General features: G+C 41.4%; 1 protein-coding gene across 5 annotated transcripts in view; it reads right to left on the reverse strand.

Annotated features, from left to right (window-relative positions):
* DIS3L2 (DIS3 like 3'-5' exoribonuclease 2) overlaps positions 1 to 20,389 on the reverse strand; it is a 346,483-nt gene that overhangs the window by 265,874 nt on the left and 60,220 nt on the right. For all 5 annotated transcript variants that reach the window (XM_058701221.1, XM_058701232.1, XM_058701212.1 and 2 more), the window contains exons 4-5: positions 17,847 to 17,900; positions 10,250 to 10,351 (exon numbers count right to left, since the gene is read on the reverse strand). In XM_058701221.1, the coding sequence (XP_058557204.1) occupies positions 10,250 to 10,351; positions 17,847 to 17,900 (156 nt within the window). The remainder of the gene's footprint in view (positions 1 to 10,249; positions 10,352 to 17,846; positions 17,901 to 20,389) is intronic.

Here is a 20,389-nt window from a genome sequence, read left to right on the forward strand (position 1 = left end):
GCAAGTGCTCTCAACAAATACCTAAGGGATAAACAAATAGCATTATAGTTTTCCAGTGGCTATCAATATATCAAATCGACTCCAGCCTTTCTTACTATAGTTTTAAATATTCAGACAAAAAATATAAGAACTAATTTTGAATGAGTAGAAATTTCACTTGACATCTACCTCTGACTCTTTAGCTAATCAGCTTCTGTTTCACACTGTAGGACAGTCTAATTTTAATATGCTCTTATCCTCCTCCTTTACTCCGATTTTCCCTGGGTCACTCACTATGGCTGCATCAACTAAGCTGCTCACCCTAGTTCGCAATCAAGCAAAGTAGGCAACATTCAAACAGCTTTGGCTCCTCCTCTAAGAGGCCTTAGCTTTTAACCCACCTCCCAGATCCAAGACACCAGACCTTAATTCCGGGCTCCCAAATCTCCTTTGGTACAACAACAACACAAAAAAGGCCCAGAATTCTGGCTCTCAGGGTTGGTCTCCTGCTTTGGTTCTTGCTCCCAATACTGCTCTAGCCAATTCTCCTAGCATGGCAATCAAATAGCCTCCTTGACTCCAGCCCAGGGGCCAGCTCCACCAGTCTGTTTATACTGAGAGAGTCCTATGTCTCTGAAATTAGTCCTATGTCTCTGTCAGAGAAGGACCCACCTCTACCATGGCAACTGCCTACCTGCCTTCTGAACACCTGTGCCACATGCCCCACGAGTTTGTGAGCTACTCTCAGGTCAGGATGACAGCTGGGCCTGTGACCCCTTGTTCAGCAGGCTGTAGCTCTTGAGGTAACTTTATAATTGAGTCAGCCTTCTCAGTATCTGATCCGCTATCTAGAGCAGATGTCTGGTAAGGTTATGGCACATTCCCAACACCTGCCTTCATAATGCCCTGAGAAGCTATCATACCTCTCTAGTCTTAAGACAGAACCACTAGAATTCTAATTAATTTTTTCTAAAGCAGCTATTTTCTAAGAATTAATACTAAGCCTTTGGTCATTTCAACTGATACAATTATCCTCTTTACCCATGATGGGAACTCAAGATACTACCTAATGCTAAGGTATATATTACTATTTCCTGGATTTATGCTGATTTTTATGATACTTGACAATTTCTATCTACGTATCCAATAACTCTCTTCTTTTTATCTCTGAAATAACAAATAATAATGAGCTCATGAAACTCAGAGATGTGAATCTGAATCCCACCTCTGTCATTCTCTAGTTATATATTCCCTAAATAAGTAAAATGTGTAAGCTAAGACTCAGGTTTCTCATTCACAAAACTGGAATAGAGACAACAGCAGACTAAAGAATGGTATGATGCATTAAATATAGTTCCTGGTACACAGCAAGCCCTAAAAAGTTAGCAATCATCCAACATCCGCAGGGTTTATATATTTGTGATGCACTATATTGGGCTACTAAAAGAAGGAAAATAACAGCGTAAACTTATTATAGTTAACAAAAAAGATGAACGACAAAGTTGTTTAATGATTATGGAGATGAACTTAATGGGACAAAGGGAAGAAAAGGAAAAGAGAATGCAAGAGGCAGGGTGAAGATCAAATAAATGGCAAAGGGAGTGTTTACAGAGCAAAGAGCAGTATCTGTGGGGCTTCTGCAAAAGGGGCCAAGGCCAGGGGCGCCTGGGTGGCTCAGCTGGTTGAGCATCCCACTCTTGATTTTGGCTCAGGCCATGATCTTGTGCTTCGTGGGTTTGAGTCCCACGTCAAGCTCTACATTGACAGTGCAGAGCGTGCTTGGGATTCTCTCTCTCCCTGCCTCTCCCTCTCTCTCTCTCAAAATAAAATGGGCGGCAGGGGGTGGGGGGGTGGGGGCTGGCCCACAAGGCTGTTGGTCTTCTTGGAAGGCAGGGACTGGAGAACTTTTTTTTACCAGTCTCTAGGAGAGTTGGGAGGGCCGCACTCAGCCGATGGCACAGCAGGGACAGAGAGCCTTACTCCACATGTTCCTCCCCGAAAGTGGAAATTTTCACAATCCTCTCTTGCCAAATCATTCTCAACCCAAGTCATTCTCATCCTAAAACAAAACAAAACCTCTCTTCTCCCTTCCCATCTTCTTTTTAATTTTTTTTAATGTTTATTTATTTCTGAGAGAGAGAGAGGGAGAGAGAAAGTGGCAGAGAGAAAGAGACCCACAAAATCCGAAGCAGGCTCCAGGCTCTGAGCTGTCAGCACAGAGCCCGATGTGGGGCTCAAACCAATGAACTGTGAGATCATGACCTGAGCCGAAGTCAGACACTTAACCAACTGAGCCACCCAGGCGCCCCATCCCATCTTCAAACCTTAGTGCAGATGCAACCTCCTCTAGGAAACCTTCTCCAGTCCTCTCATAAGAGTTTGGTGCCCCATAATGACATGTATTTCTTTCTATTTTGCAAACCATACTACAGTTGTTCCCATCCCCATCCCATCCAGCCTACGAGCTCCTTAACAGCAAAGCCTGTGACCTTTCCCAGGCTGAACCTCCAGGATCTAGCACAGAACAGGGTGCAGGATGAGAAGCCAACAGGTACCTGGCACAGTTCTGGGCAGAATCATCAGGACCTGTGAAATAGCTCCTAATCATTTGGAGGACAGGTCTCCCCCCGCTTTGAAAATCTGAGGAAAACCAGACCCTCAGCCTAGAAAAATACACACACACATGCACACACTCACACAAAAGAAAAAAGAAACCCTATAAGAGCGAGAAGCTGAAAGTCATGAGATCTGGATTCTGCTCCCTGGCCCTGCCAAAAACTTCCAGTTCCTAAACAAGTCACTTAATGTCCCAATTGACAAAGTGAAGAAACTATCTTTTGTCCCTCAACTATCCTTCATTAGATGTCTGTAATAAAAACTACATATATATACTACAAAAGTGGAAGAATTCTAAAATTAAAATTGTTATATAAGAGCAAATTATTTTTTATGATTGCCTCACAGCTTGAGTCTTTAACAGCTATCTATTTTGCCAAAAAACATGCTGTGAAATAAATTGACTATTTACTACTATAGCTAAAAGAATTGTTGTTTTTTCTAAAACCCCAAAGGCCCTGTAGTTTACATACCCAAGAGGGGGTGAGCACAACAAGCATAAAGAAGCAAAGATGAATAATCCAATTAATTCACATTTGCTCACACCATTGACTACAGATTCCTCTGACAACAATATGCTTTTGTACTAACAAACCTGTAATACAATTGGCCAGTATGCTTTGAGATGTTTATATTCTACATGTCAGGGATGCTTGAGAACAGTCTGAATATTCTCTTCTCTCTAGTTTGACCCTGTCACCAACAACTGTGACAGGTGGGCTACAGCCAGCAAGGCTTCCCGCTTCAGAACGGGAAGCTATGAAATACTCTAAGTAATGAGGCCCAAGAGACATACCTAGTGGGGTTGACTTTCATATAAAAAGCAATTATCAGGCAGTCACTGTGAAGATCCTTAGGAGCTCCACAGAAAACGAATAAGTCAAGGAACCCTGGACCATCCTCTACATTTCAAACCTGCTGACAGCTGAAGAGGGCCTATGCACACACCAAGGCAGTCCCTCGGTCATCTCCCTTAATCTACTGCCAGCAACTCAAAGGGTCCTCCTTGCCAGTCTAGGCTTTTCTCTGTATCCATACCAATCCCTGTTCATGAGAAAGGGCTCAGGATCCGGTAGATCAAAAAATGCCTTCCTAGATTTGAGCAGACCATATGGACTATGAAAGTCTGAGTCTGTGGACACCCATTTCTCTGCACCTCTGCCCCCTCTGCGTCAGCCTGTTCCCTAAACCAAGCACAGCTGAAATTTTTGTTTTGTTTTTCAAAAATTATCTTTTTAATGTTTGTGATATGTGATATTCCCGATTTCATTCCTGATATTGGTGACCTGTGACTTCTATTTTTGTCAGCTGTACTTGAGGTTTATTGATTTACTGATTTTATTATAGAACCAATATTTGTTTTTCTGTTTTCAATTTCATTGATTTCTGCTTTAGACACAGATGAAAGTTAACCACCATGTTTCATACCCTCCCTGTCCAGGGCCACAGGTCTCTCCACAGTCTCGTCAGCTGACCTCTAAATGCTGGCTTACCCAAGAACTCGGTACTCAGCCTTCTTTTCTTTAGCTACACTCTCTAAGTGATCTCATCCACTGCCTCGGATTTGACATTACGTATCTGCTGAGGACTCCCAAATTTACATCTCTAGCTTCAATCTTTCCTTGGAGCTCCAGGCTCATTTGTCCAAGTATCTTATTGTTTCTTTATTTTCAGTTATTTTTTATGGCTTGACTGAGGTATAACTGACATAGAATAAACTGCATATATTTAAGGGCACCTGGGTGGCTCAGGCATTTGAGCATCCAACTCTTGATTTTGGCTCAGGTCATGATCCCAGGGTCAGGGGATCAAACCCCACGTCAGACTCCACACTGAACATAGAAGCTGATTAAGATTCTCTCTCTCTCTCCCCGCCCCCTCTCTCTCTCCTCCTCCTCTTCCCTTCTCCCCTGCTCACTCTCTCTCCAAAATAATTAAAAAAAACCAATTACATATATTTAAAGTGCACAAATTGATTGGCTTTGACATACATACACAATTATGAAACTATCCCATCAAGATAATGAATATGTCCATCACTCCCAAAGCTTCCTTGAGGCCCCTTGGTAATCTATCTTTCTTACTCCTGCCCCAAGCAACCAATGATCTGCCTTTTGTTCATACAAATTAGTTTGTATTTTCTAGAGTTTTATATAAATGGACTCATACAAAGTGTATTCTTTTTTGCTTAGCTTCTTTCATCCATCGTAATTTATTTTGAGATTTGTCCATGTTGCTGCATGTATCAATACTCCATTGATTTTTTTTTTTTTAACTGCTGAGTTGTATTTGTTGAATAGGTATAGCAAAATTGGTTTTCATGCCTTCGGACATTTGGGCTGTTTCCAGTTTGGGGCTATTACCAAAAAAGCAGCTATGAACTCATATGTAAGTCTTTATGCAGACAAATGCCTTCATTTCTCCAAGGTAAGTATCCAGGAATGGAGTGGAATGGCTGGGTCGTGTTAAGTATACACTTAACTTTTTCAGAAGTTGTCAAACCGTGTTCCAAAGTGAATATACCATTTATATTCCCACCAGCAGTGCATGAGAGTTCCAGCTGCTCCACACCCTTGCCAACACTGGTTATGGTCAGTCTTGTTAACATCAGCCATTCTAGAGATTTTATAGTTGTATCTTGTGCTTTTAATTTGTATTTTCTTAATGACTATGTCAAGCATCTTTTCCTATGCTTATCTGCTATCCATATATCTTATTTAGTAAAGTATCTCTCAAATCTTTAATACAGTTTTTAAATAGGCTGCCTGTTATTGACTAAAAGAGTTCTTTATAGTCTAGATAATAAAAATCTTTGGTCAGATAAATGTTTTGCCTTTTTGTAACAGTGTTTATTAAAAAGCAAAAGTTGATAATTTTAATAAAGTCAAATTTATTACTTCTTTTATGCTTCATATTTAAGAAATATTTGTTAAATCTAAGATCACTAAAAATTTCGCCTTTTTCTTATAGAAAGTTTATAGTTTTTACACAAACATTTATATCTATAATCCACTTCAAGTTAATTTCTGTATATGGTACAAGGTAAGGGTCAAAGTTCATTATTTTTCATATGGCTACACAATTGTAATAGCACATTTGTTGAAAAGAGATCTTTTCCCCACCAAATTATTTTGGCACCATTGTAGAAAATCAAATAATCTTGTATGTGTGGGTCTACTTCAGGCCTCTCTACTCTGTTCCATCAATCTATATGTCTATCTTGACATTACCACACAGTTTGATTATCAGAGCTTTATAGTAAGTCTTGAAATCAGGTGATATACAGCCTCCAATTTTGTTCTTCTTTGTTTTGGCTATCCTAGGTCCTTTGCACAACGATACAAATCTTAACATCAGCTTGTTAACATCTATAAAGAAGCCTGCTACAATTTTCTTTGGGATTGTGATGAATCCATCTATCAATCTGAATAGAATTGGTATCTTAGCAATACTGAGTCTTTTAATTCATGAGCATGATATTTTTCACCATTTATTGAGACCTTATGTAATTTTTCTCAGTTTATAAACTATAAAATGTTTATAGTTTTAGTGTACATGTCTTACACATCTTTGGTCACATTTTTCCCTCAGTATATCATAATTTTGATCCTATGAAAAAATAATAAATTTTGAAATTTCCAATTTCTCATTGTTAATATATATAAGTACAATTGATTTTTTATATCAACCTTCTGGCCTTCAACCTAATCTCACTTACTAGTTCTAGCAGCTTTTTGTAGATTCCTTAGGATTTTATATATAGAAAATCATATAGTCTGAGATTAAATACAGTTTGACTTCTTCCTTTCCAATCCGAATGCTTTTATCCCCTATTGCTTTACTGTACTGGCTAGAATCTCCAGTACAGTGTTGAATAAAAGGGATGAGAAGGGACATTCTTACCTCATTCCCAATACTGGAGGAAAAGCATTTAGCCTTTCTTCTTACTAAGAATGGTGTTAGCTATAAGTATCTCCTAGATGTTCTTTGCCAAATTGAGGAAGTACTCTTTTATTTCTAGTTTGCTGTGATTTTTTATTATGAATTGTCGTGGACTTCTGTCAATTGTGTTTTCTGCATCTGTTGAAATGATGGCATTCAAATGAAATATGGTAAGTTTGGTCTGTTAACTAGGTGAATTACATGAAATTGCTTTTCAAATATTAAACTTTGCACTCCTGAGATAAACCCCATTTGCTCATGCTATATTACCCTTTTAGTATAATATGTTGTTGGATTCTATTGGCTAATATTTTGTGGCGGACTTTTTCAACCATGTTTGTGAGGAGTACTGGTCTATAGCTTTCCTCTCTTACAATGTCTTTTCCTGGTTTTGATATTAAGGCAATGCTGCCTTCTTAGAAGTTGGGAAAGGTTTCCTCCCCTTGCATCTTCTGGAAGTGTTTGTGTAGAATCGGGATTATTTCTTCCACAACTTAGAATTTATGAGTAATGAACCATCTACGCCTCCATATATTCTCAACATCTCTATTAACATGTCTGAAAAGAAATTAAAACTTAACATGGCCAAGCAGAACTAATAATTTTTGTACCCAAACATGCTCATCCCTACTATTCCTCATTTCAAATTAATGACATCATGTTCACCCATTTTGCTTAAACCAGAACCTTAATCCTTCATTCCCTGCTTTCATTAACCCTACTCCTCAAATCTATCTTCAAGTCCCATTAGCTCTTTCAAAATGTATCTCTACCTCTCTGCACCTTCACTATCACGGCCCGGCATATACCTCCTAACTGGCCACGCCAATGCACAATTGCCCCCACTACATTCCATTCTCCAAATAGCAGCCAGAGTGATTTTGGGCTAAATAAGACCATGTCACTCCCTGGCTTAAAACTCCCATATGGCCCTTAATCTCTTCTGCCTTTAGATATTAACTGTAAAATAGAAAAACAACAAGCTGTGTCTATGTAGTCTGAATACACTGACTGTGGGAGCACTATAAGAATTTCAGTAAATTCTTATCTGCTTAACTAGCTCCAGTGACCTAGGAATTACAAAATCACAAACTTAGGCCTCTTGGGAAAAAACACAACTTGGCTGTGTTGAGTCTTAAAGGAGGTATAGGTTTTTGTCTAGAAGCAAAGGCACCAAGGCAGAAGTAAGAATCCCCAAGTCCTAAGCTGTCCTTCTAGAGCATGACAACAACAAACACTTTCACCTCCAACCTACCCTCATCTTCCTAGGCTTCCTATCCAAAGCAAGAGTGGTTCATACAATACCGGGAAAGGCTGTGCCTGCTGGTCTTAAGTACAAAGGAGGGGCAAAACAGGGAAAATAATGCAACTAACTTATTTATTCATATGTTTGGGTTTTTTTAGCCATCCCCTGCTGCAGCCAAGGTAGGAAGGACGCTAGGCAACTTGGCCTTGCTCTTTTTTAATCAACCTCGTCCACCTCTGTAGAGCTCAACAGGTGCTCTACTCTATGCTCTCCATTCCTGTTCTTCAACCGGTCAACATCCTACACATGTTCCGGTCAGCGCCGGACTCACCCAATTTGCTAACTACTCTTCTATTTCTTTCTATTCTGCCCATTCTCACCCCTTGAGTTAAAGGAAACCACCACCTTTTTGTGTTCCTTCTTCGGATCATCTTCACTCTAATTCTGCCTCTTGACTCCCTCAGATGACCTCCAGGAATACTTCCTTTACTTTGATCAGGCCCTAATGCACTCCTCTTGCCTTCTTAGATGTGGTCAACACTGTGCTAGATGACGCTTTCCAGAAAAGAGAAAGTGGCCTAAATCAATCTATGTTCCCAGGGCTTGGAACCAACTCTTAGCTGTGCTTTTGGAGAATCAAGGGAGGAGACTACAGCCACAATTGGCTGCAACTGGGGGTGGGCTGGGGGTATCAGGACTAGGATAACTAACCCTCATAAAATACTCTTCACTTAACTTCACAGCATTAACTATAATTATCCTTAAATTTGTGTATTATTAGTATCTGTCTCTTCCTGCGCTCCCCATCAGACTAAAAGCTCCATAAGGGTTAACAACTATGTCTATCATGGGGCGCCTGGGTGGCTCAGTCAGTTAAGCGAATGACTTCGGCACACATCATGATCTCATGGCTCGTGAGTTCCAGCCCTGTGTCTGGCTCTGTGCTAAGAGCTTGGAGCCTGGAACCTGTTTCAGATTCTGTATCTCCCTCTCTCTCTCTCTACCCCTCCCCCACTCATGCTCTGTGTCTCTCTCAAAACTGAATAAAAACGTTGAAAAAAGATTTAAAAAAAGAAAGAACTATGTCTATCGTGATCATTATTAACATCCCTACACCCTACAAATCCCTGGCATATAGGTCTAACTCAGTTACTCCAGCCCTGTCGGATAAAACACAAACTGAATTTATATCTCAACAAAGCTCTGAGATAAGGTAGTACTTCCACCATTTCTGGAAAAGCTAATAATAAAAACCAACATTTCTTGAGCTGCTACCATGGGTTAGGCACCATTCTAAGATTCTTGCATGTATATTCTCATTTAATCCTCATCACAAACATATGAAGTAGGTACTATGATTATTCCCATTTTACAGATGAAGCATTTGAGGCACAGAGAGGTTATATAATTCACCCAAAGTTATACACATGAGCTGCAGAAAGGGATTCAAACCCAAGCCTAAAAAGCCCACTCTATTATTTCCTATAGTACCGCTCAATGAAGACAACACCATATTCCTCAATACCGATGAACTGAGCCAAATAAAAGATGCTATGAATAAATGCTACAAAGAAAAATCCAGACTTAGACACACAAGTTGCCAGTTCTACATGACAATTCAAAGAAACTGCTACTATAAATGATTCCAGTGCCTGACTCTTATTTAAAATAATGGTCAAGGGGCACCTGGGTGGCTCAGTCAGTTAAGCATATGACTTCAGCTCAGGTCATGATCTCACAGTTCATGGGTTTGAGCCCCGTGTCAGGCTCTTTGCTGACAGCTCAGTGCCTAGAACCTGCTTTGGATTCTGTGTCTCCCTCTCTCTCTGCCCCTCCCTGACTCACACTGTCTCTGTCTCTCAAAAATAAACATTAAAAAAATTTTTTAATAAAAAATATTAGTCAAAAACCACATCTTTCTTTTCAATTGACAGACATATATGGAGAATGAAACCCAGAATATTCTCATGTTGAAAACATTTCCTCTGCCACCAGATCTCTGTTTTATAAAAAGAGTCTATTTTTGTCTGCCAAAGGAAGCCCAATCACCAAACTGGACCCTACAGAACTAGGTATGTGTTGCCTGAGTTTTCCCATAGAGGCAGCAAGAATGTATGAAGACTGCCACCCTCCCATGACTTTGTCTTTCCAGTTCTCCCAGTATTTAATGTGGGAAAATAATTCATATCAAGTTTGAATGTGCCCTGCAAGCTTTTATTCTGTCCTAAAAATTACCAGAAACCAATGCAAGGCATGTGAAGGGAAGACAGGTCACAAGGGAGGGAGCAAGGAGAACAACTCAAATCATTAGCTGTCTGCCCATCAGATGCTTCTAAGTTCCCAGCATTCCATGGCCTGCTTCTTAGAAGAGTCCATGACTGCTTCAGTTTATGATGTCTCCCCGATGCACCACGGAATGAAAAGGCCCTGAGGACTCTATTATTAGAAAAGGAAATTTTAACTTACCTTCCACTGCTCTTCTGGAAGCAGCTTCACGACCACCAGATCCCCATTCAAGGCTCTATTACGAGCAACAACACCATCAATAAAAATGTCTCGATCACCATCCTAGATTGGAGAGAGAAAACAGTCACCTTACCAAGGCCTGGAACCAAAACTTACTTCCTTGGTTTAAAAGTTGTGAACTCTACAAACTGTCCACTGACCTCACAAGAATGCTAGTACACAGCCACAAACAGACCTAGTGGGAAATCAGTCTTTGGAACTGGCAGAAATGGGGATGAACATAGAAGAGCAGGTTAACAGAATGTTAAAAAACATTTTTTTTAAATATAAGGGAAGATCTCCTATAGGCAGACCAAAACAAACAAAAATATATAATGCAAAAAACTGAGGCTGCATGCTTTCCTAATTGGAATGAGAAAGGAGTAAGTGATCCTTTCCTGTTTGACATAAAGCATGATGATACATTTTCTACACTAACGGAATTTTTTTTAAGTATCAAAGAAGGGTAAAAAGTAGCCAATTTTCAAGCAAACAGAAGAACAATAAAATATAATCCCCCAAGAAAACCAACTGGGGGCAGGAGCAGCAACCAGCTCTAGGAATTGAGTTCTCCAAGGAAGGAACTAGCAAAATCATACTCCTCCCCCCCCAGGCAAGTGGCACAGAAAGCAAAGTATGGTTGTTTTGATGGACACCTAAGTAGAAGACAAAGAAGGAAAGGAAAGGGACAGGAGATTCATGAAGCATTCTCACACTCCTCCACCTGTCTGACTGAGGAGCAGGGTGAACTTGGACCCCCCTCCCTCACCCCCTGTGAACACAAAGCACGGGACACCTACATCCTTGACCACATGCTTACAAATAACCCACTTAAAGCAGTAAAGCCCTAGTGAACTCCCCAGGTATCAACTACTAAACTTACACAGAGGCCAGAGTCTTCCTAGTAAGCCAAATTACTTTGCAAAAAACACTCAGATGGAAAAGAGAGCTAAGGAAAACCACCCCTTCAGCAGTAAGGGTCCATGAAAAAAATTGAAGTATTTTTAAAACGTTTCATCAACAAACAGGCAAACATGTACTCGAATCCTTTTATCCTTCTGAAGGTTTATATGGAGTGCTTCTTTTCAGAAAATAAAAGAGAAATAAAATATTTATTTTTCTTTTTTTCAACGTTTTTTTTAAATTTATTTTTGGGACAGAGAGAGACAGAGCATGAACGGAGGAGGGGCAGAGAGAGGGGGAGACACAGAATCGGAAACAGGCTCCAGGCTCCGAGCCATCAGCCCAGAGCCTGACGCGGGGCTCGAACTCACGGACCGCGAGATCGTGACCTGGCTGAAGTCGGACGCTTAACCGACTGCGCCACCCAGGCGCCCCAATATTTATTTTTCTTAAAGGAAATAATAGCAAACAGGCATAGAAACCACCACTCAAAATTTGCTAATAGAGGCACTTGATTCGATAAGATTTAACACTCAACGAGCTAAAGGCGATTACTATGACATTTCAGTTAAAACTGAAATGAGCATCCCCAGTTCACCAAACTTGTCCCACCACCACCAAAAATGGGACTCTAGGCAGTCAGCATTTTTTATAGTTTCCAATTACAAGCCATTAGAGACCTTTTAGAACAGTTTTTCTGTTCAATTTCCAATCTAACCATGGGCTCACAGCTGTGGCCTACACAGGTTGCCAAACCTGACCCACCCTAGTCCCTGAGGTACCACTACTGTGTTAGCCACATAGACAGTTACTGCTGTTAACCTCATGTCGAGCTTCTCACAGATACAAGGAAGAAACAACCAATGAATGGAGAGTGAACAACTGAAGTGTGGCACATCATCACCAACTGCTGCCTTCTGCAATTTACATAGCGACAGGACCTCTCCAACTTCCCTGGGATGAAAAGAGAGCTGTCTGGAGGTCATCCCAACCCATTATCACGTGTCAAAACACATGGAACGAAATGTCTCTTTCATAAGCAGGTACACCACCCTTAGCGCAAAGATTTAAGATGATAAGATACTGGTATTGTCATATTTCTATCCCAAGAAACCAAGAAAAGCAGACAGTATACAAAAAAAAAAAAAAAAAAAAAAAAAAAAACACACACACAAAACCTCAAACAATATACAAATCTACAGGTATTGCATCACTACTCAGCTCTTACAAAACCCTGTACCTGTTGCAGAACCTCTTATTTTAAAGACAGTAAACTTGGGAACAGCTCAATATTAAAAGTTTGATTCTGGGGCTCCTGCGTGGCACAGTCGGTTGAGCGACCGACTTCACCTCAGGCCATGATCTCACGGTTTGTGAGTTCGAGCCCCGCGTTGGGCTCTGTGCTGACAGCTCAGAGCCTGGAGCCTGCTTCCAATTCTGTGTCTCCCTCTCTCTCTGTCCCTCCCTCACTCATGCTCTGTCTCAGAAATAAATAAACATTAAAAAAAATCTTTTTTAAAAGTTTGATTCACCCCCACTTGACTACTTAAAAAAAATTGTTTTAATGTTTGTTTATTTTGGGGGAGGGGAGACAGGGAGAGAGAGGGAGACATAGAATCCGAAGCAGGCTCTAGGCTCTGAGCTGTCAGCACAGAGCTGAGGAGGGTGCTTAACCGACTGGGCCATCCAGGCACGCCCTTGACTACTTTTAAAGGCCAAAGAGTTCAGTTCTTTATTTGAATTCCAAAGAGTAGCTCTACCCACCCACACCCAGAAAGAGTAGGGGAAAAAAACGGACTAATGAACAACCCTAGAGGAAATATAAAGGGATCTGGGGGTAATCTAAATAAATACTTAGCAGGGGCACGTGGGTAGTTAGGTCGGTTAAGCATCTGACTTTGGCTCAAGTCATGATCTTGCGGTTTGCGAGTTCAAGCCCGGTACTGGGCTCTGTGCTATCGGCATGGAGCCTGCTTCAGGTTCCCTGTAACCCCCTCTGTCTGCCCCTCCCCTGGTTGCATGGACGCGCATGTGTGTTCTCTCTCTCTCTCTAAAATAAACGTTAAAAAAAAAATACTTAGGAGGCTTTGGAGGGGGGAGGACAACCAAGAGCATTCCCTATTGATGCAATAGCTCCCTTTGGGCCAAATAAATTCCACAGATATTCAAAGGGTGCCTCCCATGACAAGATGCACAAAAAAGTTATAAAACTTCTTACACCAACATATTCAGAATGGAGCTTATGTTATTTGTAAAAAGCCAAGTTTCTATATCTAGTCTATTTCTCCTCTATCCTATTCCAAATAGGACAAAGAAGCATCTCAATAATACCAATTTATCTTGGTTTGCTTGAAAGTCACATGGTTTTTGGGGCGCCTGGGTGGCGCAGTCGGTTAAGCGTCCGACTTCAGCCAGGTCACGATCTCGCGGTCCGTGAGTTCGAGCCCCGCGTCAGGCTCTGGGCTGATGGCTCGGAGCCTGGAGCCTGTTTCCGATTCTGTGTCTCCCTCTCTCTCTGCCCCTCCCCCGTTCATGCTCTGTCTCTCTCTGTCCCAAAAATAAATAAAAAACGTTGAAAAAAAAATTTTTTTTAAAAGAAAGTCACATGGTTTTATTCTAACTCTGTATCTTACTTTTACTGAGAACTCCAGGAGGCTGGCAGGTACATATATAAGTGACTTGTCCCATGTATTTTGGCTTTGTCAAAAGAAAATGAAAATCAACTTTCTATCAGTAGAAATTATAATGAACCTAAGTCAACAGCCCCCAAAATGAAGTACTTTATTAAAACCAAGTGATGATGGGGCGCCTGGGTGGCTCACTTGGTTAGGCGACCAACTTCGGCTCAGGTCATGATCTCGCAGTTTGTGAGTTCGAGCCCCACGTCGGGCTCTGTGCTGACAGCTCAGAGCCTGGAGCCTGCTTCAGATTCTGTGTCTCCCCCTCTCTCTACCCCTCCCCTGTTCATGCTCTGTGTCTCTCTGTCTCTCAATAATAATAAATACACGTTAAAAATAATTTTAAAAAAAAACAAGTGATGGTGAATTACTGTTCTTAGCCTATTGACTTAAGTAGACATTTTAACACAGCAAATGACATTGTGTAAGTTCACAACTTAGTTTTTAAAGTTAGTAAGAACCTAAATAATCAAACCTAGTGTATTTTTGTTATCTCCAAAAACTTTAGAAATTTAAATTAGAATTTGGAATTTTTAAGTTGTAAGAAACGTTAGACAATCTAATCCACCCCTCGTTTTACAAATAAGAAAACTCTTCAATTTCCTATCATCAGGGTCGGGGCTACATCTTCTTTACTATCAATTCCTGTCTTTACTCTCCATGCTAAAGCAGGGGACAGTAACATTCAGTCCCTGGTTCTGACATCTTACTCCTAGTCCACCTGCGAGCATTTTTCCAGTTCATACTCGACATGGACATGAGCTACATATGCTCATAAATCCAGACCAATGGTGGTTGTGGGGTTTATCTACATGCAGTTTATTGCCTCCACTATCTCCCTCCTCAATACTTTCTATAATGCCTCTAAAAACTTAAGCTGACCAAAAAACCCCACAAAACTAGAATGCAGGACTGTTCCCGTATCTACAACCAAAACTTACAACTAGGCTTTGATAGAGCTTTTGCAGTCAGTTCTTAGTTACTTAAAGGTGAATCATTCAGCACTTTTTTACCCTCTGAGACAATATTACTACTCCATTAGTGCCAAACAGGAGAATAAAAGAGGCATAAAAATAAGCCAATCCTAATATCACAACTGTCTAAAAGATTCTTAATAGGACATGCCAAAAATACAATTTCAAGTAGGAGAACAACTTGGGCTTTTGAAACATCAATAACTTTTGCTTCTTAACTTCCTTTAACAAGCCAAATTAAACTGTGGCAACACATCATTTGCAAATTTAGGTCATATGAATTTAAATTATAGGAACCTAACTAGGCCCCACATTTTAGAGGACCTTTACTCTGGCCCTTCTCCAGTCACACTCCTCTCCATAAGTAGGGAATTCTAAGGGCCAAACAGATGAGCATCCCTGGGGTAATCAGCTCCAAGTTCACTTCCAGGGCATACACAGGCATCTTCCCCAGGTCTGTCTGCCCGAAGGCAGACCACAGTCACTGGTGGCACCCACTGGACTTGACAGGTGGCTAAAGGACAGGTATTTCCAAGGCATGTGGAAAGAACTTGGACATGTGGGATATGATAAGATGCTCACATAAGTTCATGCAAGCACCCTCACTGATGGGGGAGGTGGGCGGGCAGCAAAGAGGGAAGACAGGATTGGGAAGGGAAGAAGGGTAGGCCAGAGGTGGACCCTCTCCATGCACCCCCACTTCAGCATGGAGCTCCAAGGAGTATGAGAATTCTACATTTGAACCCAGGTACATAGAGGTATTTTTGGCAAGAAATATATTTTATTTGTTATGAATGTGTTAACAGTTTGCTAGTTTGATTTATACTCTTAAATATTTATTATTATAAAGTATGCATGCCTCCATTTGTATTCTTGTCCTGGGCCCCACACCTCTTAGGAACCAGCCTAACATGTATCCAACTCAGGGAAATTCAATACTGTGTATTCAGAGAAGAAAGAAAATAAGCAATAACATTTTCAAAAGGTTCTGTGGAGCTCCCCTTAACATTCCAATCGATGACAGCAAACTTCAGTGAACACAGGAGACAGGAGATTTATAATCTGCTCAACTCCCAGATGTCTCTCAGGATGAACTCCTTGCTGCACAGGGTATGATTCTCATGCTTAAAAATCCATGTTTTTCATACACCGGGGCCCCTATTATAATCAAGCTCCTTCAACTGGTATGCCAACGAATAAATGGTAATTCTTTCTAATGTAGAGAAAATGCAAGTTATGCTGGATTTACTGAGAGACTATCTGTCTCCAACAAGGCATATTCCTAAGAGTATTCATGGGTAATTTTTATGATTACTGAATGTGATTTTCATCTTATGAGCAAACTTGAGAATCTTAACACCATGTAAACAGTGTTTCCACTGAACGATAAAACTACTCCTGCAGGTAAGTTATGCCACAAAGCTGACCCTCAGTTACACAATCAAAGTACGAGGGTCAGCATATCTAGCACATTCCATCACAGGAACAGAATAGGATTCAGAGACAACAATGTAACATGCCAGTGATACTTTTTATCTAATCCAACCAGTAAGACTGAACTTGACAAACAAATGTGAATCCTTGGCTTCTGTAGAACAAGAAAAAAAGAACTAAACTGAGCTTGGGAATAGGTCTTAAAAGTTATTGTGACACAACTACCACCTGTGAAGCACATGACTGAGCTTGTATTCTCACTAAACTTGTCATTTAACATCATGAAATATGTTAACCAAAACATATATATATATATATATATACATGTATGTATTCCATTCCCTCATCAATAAGCTCAAATTTATTCCTATGCTCTCTTCCACCGTTAAAACATCTATAAATGGGGGCACCTGGGTGGCTTAGTCGGTTGAACGTCCAAACTCTCGATTCTGGCTCAGGTCATGATCTCATGGTTTGTGGGATTGAGCCCCCCATCAGGCTCCGTGCCGACAGTACAGACCCTGCTTGGGTTTCTCCTCTCTCTCCTGCTGCCCCACTCCCCAGCTCATACTTGCGCGCGCGCGCACACACACACACACACACACACGCTCGCTCGCTCTCTCTCTCTCTCTCTCTCTCTCTCTCCTCTCAAAATAAATAAACTTAAAAAAAATCTACAATTCTATGGCTATCTTATTTATGGCAGCCTGGAAAAGCCACGTCAGGAATTTGAGAATGTTGCTCTCCTGGCTTTGCACAATCGAGCCTTATCCAGAGACCTCCTGCTAACTATATGTCAGAGTGAACTTCCCTTAACAGGAGAGAGCCTGTTAAAATGAATCAGGAGGGTATAAAGACCCAACGGTGAAGAGCCTTATACCAAGTCCTATCACCTGCAGAGGAGTGAAGTGAGAAACTCTGACCAAAAAGAAAAAAAGCGGGGTGCGTGGGTGGCTCAGTCGGTTAAGCGTCCGACTTCGGCTCGGGTCATGATCTCGCGGTCTGTGAGTTCGAGCCCCATGTAGGGTTCTGTGCTGCCAGCTCGGAGCCTGGAGCCTGTTTCAGATTCTGTGTCTCCCTCTCTCTGACCCTCCCCCATTCATGCTCTGTCTCTCTCTGTCTCAAAAATAAATAAACATTAAAAAGAAAAAAAGCATTACACGTTATTTTTGGACATATTTGCAAATTAGCTCACGCAGTAGATCGAAAGTAGATAGCGTGTTTAGGAAAGATTAACTTAAATCAGCAGAAAAACCCATAAATCCTTTTAAGCTATAAACCAAGGGCATTGAACTGCAAAACCTACTGGGCGTCTGTGTGGGTTCAGCTGCTCTCTGCAGCCCTCATAACAAGTACTGTCCCCTTTACTCGCAGTGTGGGTTTAAGACAGGCAGAAGGGGTTGTTAGCCAAAGACAAATTTTGCTTATTTAAATTTGAAACAAATCCTTGCCCATCCTCGATTTTGTTTTACTACTCCGCTTTTTAGTTAGAATATATGATTTCAATTTCAGAGCACATCTAAAAAATTAACTGTGACATTAAGTTTATTATAAAGTTATTGAACTTACCGGGGAAGGAATGAAGGCTTCGTGAAACTTCTTTGGATTAATTCTCAATACACCCTTTAAAATAAAAAATAAAATCTGTGAAAATCTAGTTATACACTTAGAATTTTTCCATATGTATGTTATTCTCCAATAAAACGTTTTTAAATTAATTAAACAGCTCGATCTAGGAAACGACTCAGGCATATGCGAACCACTCGTAAACTGCGTGAAACATGATTTATATCGATGTCTGGAACACAAGGTCCCATCGAAGACTGAAAGCTCACACTGGCACCTTGCTGTGAACGGGCAGAGGAGAGGAGCGGCAGAGCAGCAACTACTGGGATTTTACACGCCCCCGGACGCCGGTCTTCACATTTAAACCTTTACTTTAAGAACAAGGTTATGTGGGGATTACGCCTCGCTATATAATGGCCTTTTTTATTCACGGAGACCTTGCCATGCTTGCTCATGTCTGTGACAATTTTCAAAGTGATACAGGTTGACTTCCAACCTGGATACTCAACCTTGAGAGACCAGACGCATATTTTTTTTACTGTGGCACTTCTGCAGAGCCAAATGAGTCAATAATTCAAAATGGTCCAGAACCAGCTCTTAATGTAAATGGGAATCCTGACTCCAACAGCCAGGCCACCCAGTCTGCCTTCAACTTCATGTTATTCCAGCACCAAATCAGGGTCTGCTTCTATTTACGCACGGGGTGCAGGTGGGGGCCGCCTTCAATAGCAGTTCACTATTTTAGGCTCTTGCAGGAAGCTGTAACCCTCCCAAGGTTCCAGCTGCATTTGAAGGCCACTGGAACACATGGATAGAGGCGGTTATTTTCCTAAGAGCCAGACTCAAAAGGTGTCTTGAGAAAGTGTTTTAAATAACATTTCCCCCCTAAAATGTTGAAAGACTCGAAGATATGTTAATTAACAAAATAGGTGAGAGCATAAAATAAAGTAGAAAATAGTCCTTCCCTCTACCGGTGCACCATGTTTAAATGCGTAAATTACAAACTCCCATGTCACAGTTTATACTATTGTTGTTAACATCCTAAGTGGACTTAATTCAAGATTTATTGAATACTGGCTACGTTCAAGATCCTGAGACACACAATGTGGAGAGAGAGTGGTGATCAAGCTCAGTCCTTGTTTCTAAAGTAAAATATGAAGAACTCTGTAAGTAGGGACACAGCTTACTCTCGGCTGGGGGCACTAGGAAAGGTTTCAGAGACAGTGTCTGATCCGCTCGTTGACAGGAGAAAAATTCACAGATAAATCAGAAGGGAAATACAGGCAGAGAACGCCACATAAGCAAGAGTGCTTAAGAGGGCAACTACTCTTTTTTTTTAATTTTTTTTTTTTAACGTTTATTTATTTTTGAGACAGAGAGAGACAGAGCATGAACAGGGGAAGGGCAGAGAGAGAGTGAGACACAGAATCTGAAACAGGCTCCAGGCTCTGAGCTGTCAGCACAGAGCCCGACGCGGGGCTCGAACTCACGGACCGTGAGATCATGACCTGAGCCGAAGTCGGACGCTTAACCTACCAAGCCACCCAGACGCCCCGAGGGCAACTACTCTTGCCCCACCATGTTGTAACTCTGCTCAGGGTAGGGGGGTGGGGGGGGGGGTGGGAGACAAGGCCAGCAGAGCTCTCTGAGGCCAGTTCCTTTTCATGAATGTCACTGAAATTTCACTTCTAGAATAGCTGTCTCTTGTTGGAGGAGGGAGATAAAAGGCTTATTACATTTATCCTCAATTTTTATCCACTCCCTCAACACAATTTCCTGAAGACTAGCATGACAGGCACTATGCTAAGTGATGGGGACACAATGGAGAGTAATAAAAGTCTCTGCCTCATAAAGTGTAGTGTCTAATGAGGGGAAGACACTCCAAATAAAGTCAATTCACTGAAGTTAAAGTTTTTAAAAACTCATTTTCTGATTCCAAGCATTGCTTTCTGATCTAAGGTTTGTTTTGGGTTTTTTTCCCCCCTCACTTGATGTTCTTCTAGCAAAAGAATACATCTGTCTTTGTCTTATTCATCTGCAAAAGTCTAGGACTTCCATTTCTTAATTTTTTTAATGTTTATTTATTTTTGACAGAGAGAGACAGACAGAGCACGAGTGGGGGAGGGGCGCAGGGAGAGAGAGAGAGAGAGAGAGAGAGAGAGAGAGAGAGAATCCAAAGCAGGCTCCAGGCTCCGAGCTGTTGGCACAGAGCCCGACGTGGGGCTCAAACTCATGGACTGTGAGATCATGACCTGAGCCGAAGTCGGACACTTAATCGACTGAGCCACCCAGGCACCCCTAGAAATTTTCTTTTAATATTTATTTATTTTTGAGAGAGAGACAGACAGAGCATGAGTGGGGGAGGGGCAGAGAGAGAGGGAGACACAGAATCCAAAACAGGCTCCAGGCTCTGAGCTGTCAGCACGGAGCCCCACGCAGGGCTCGAACTCACAAACTGCGAGATCATGACCTGAGCCAAAGTCGGACGCTCAACCCACTGAGCCACCCAGGCACCCCTAGGACTTCCATTTTCATATTTTTATGAC

The sequence above is a fragment of the Neofelis nebulosa genome, chromosome 2 (genome assembly GCF_028018385.1).
Source record: "Neofelis nebulosa isolate mNeoNeb1 chromosome 2, mNeoNeb1.pri, whole genome shotgun sequence".
NCBI classification, from domain to species: domain Eukaryota; kingdom Metazoa; phylum Chordata; class Mammalia; order Carnivora; family Felidae; genus Neofelis; species Neofelis nebulosa.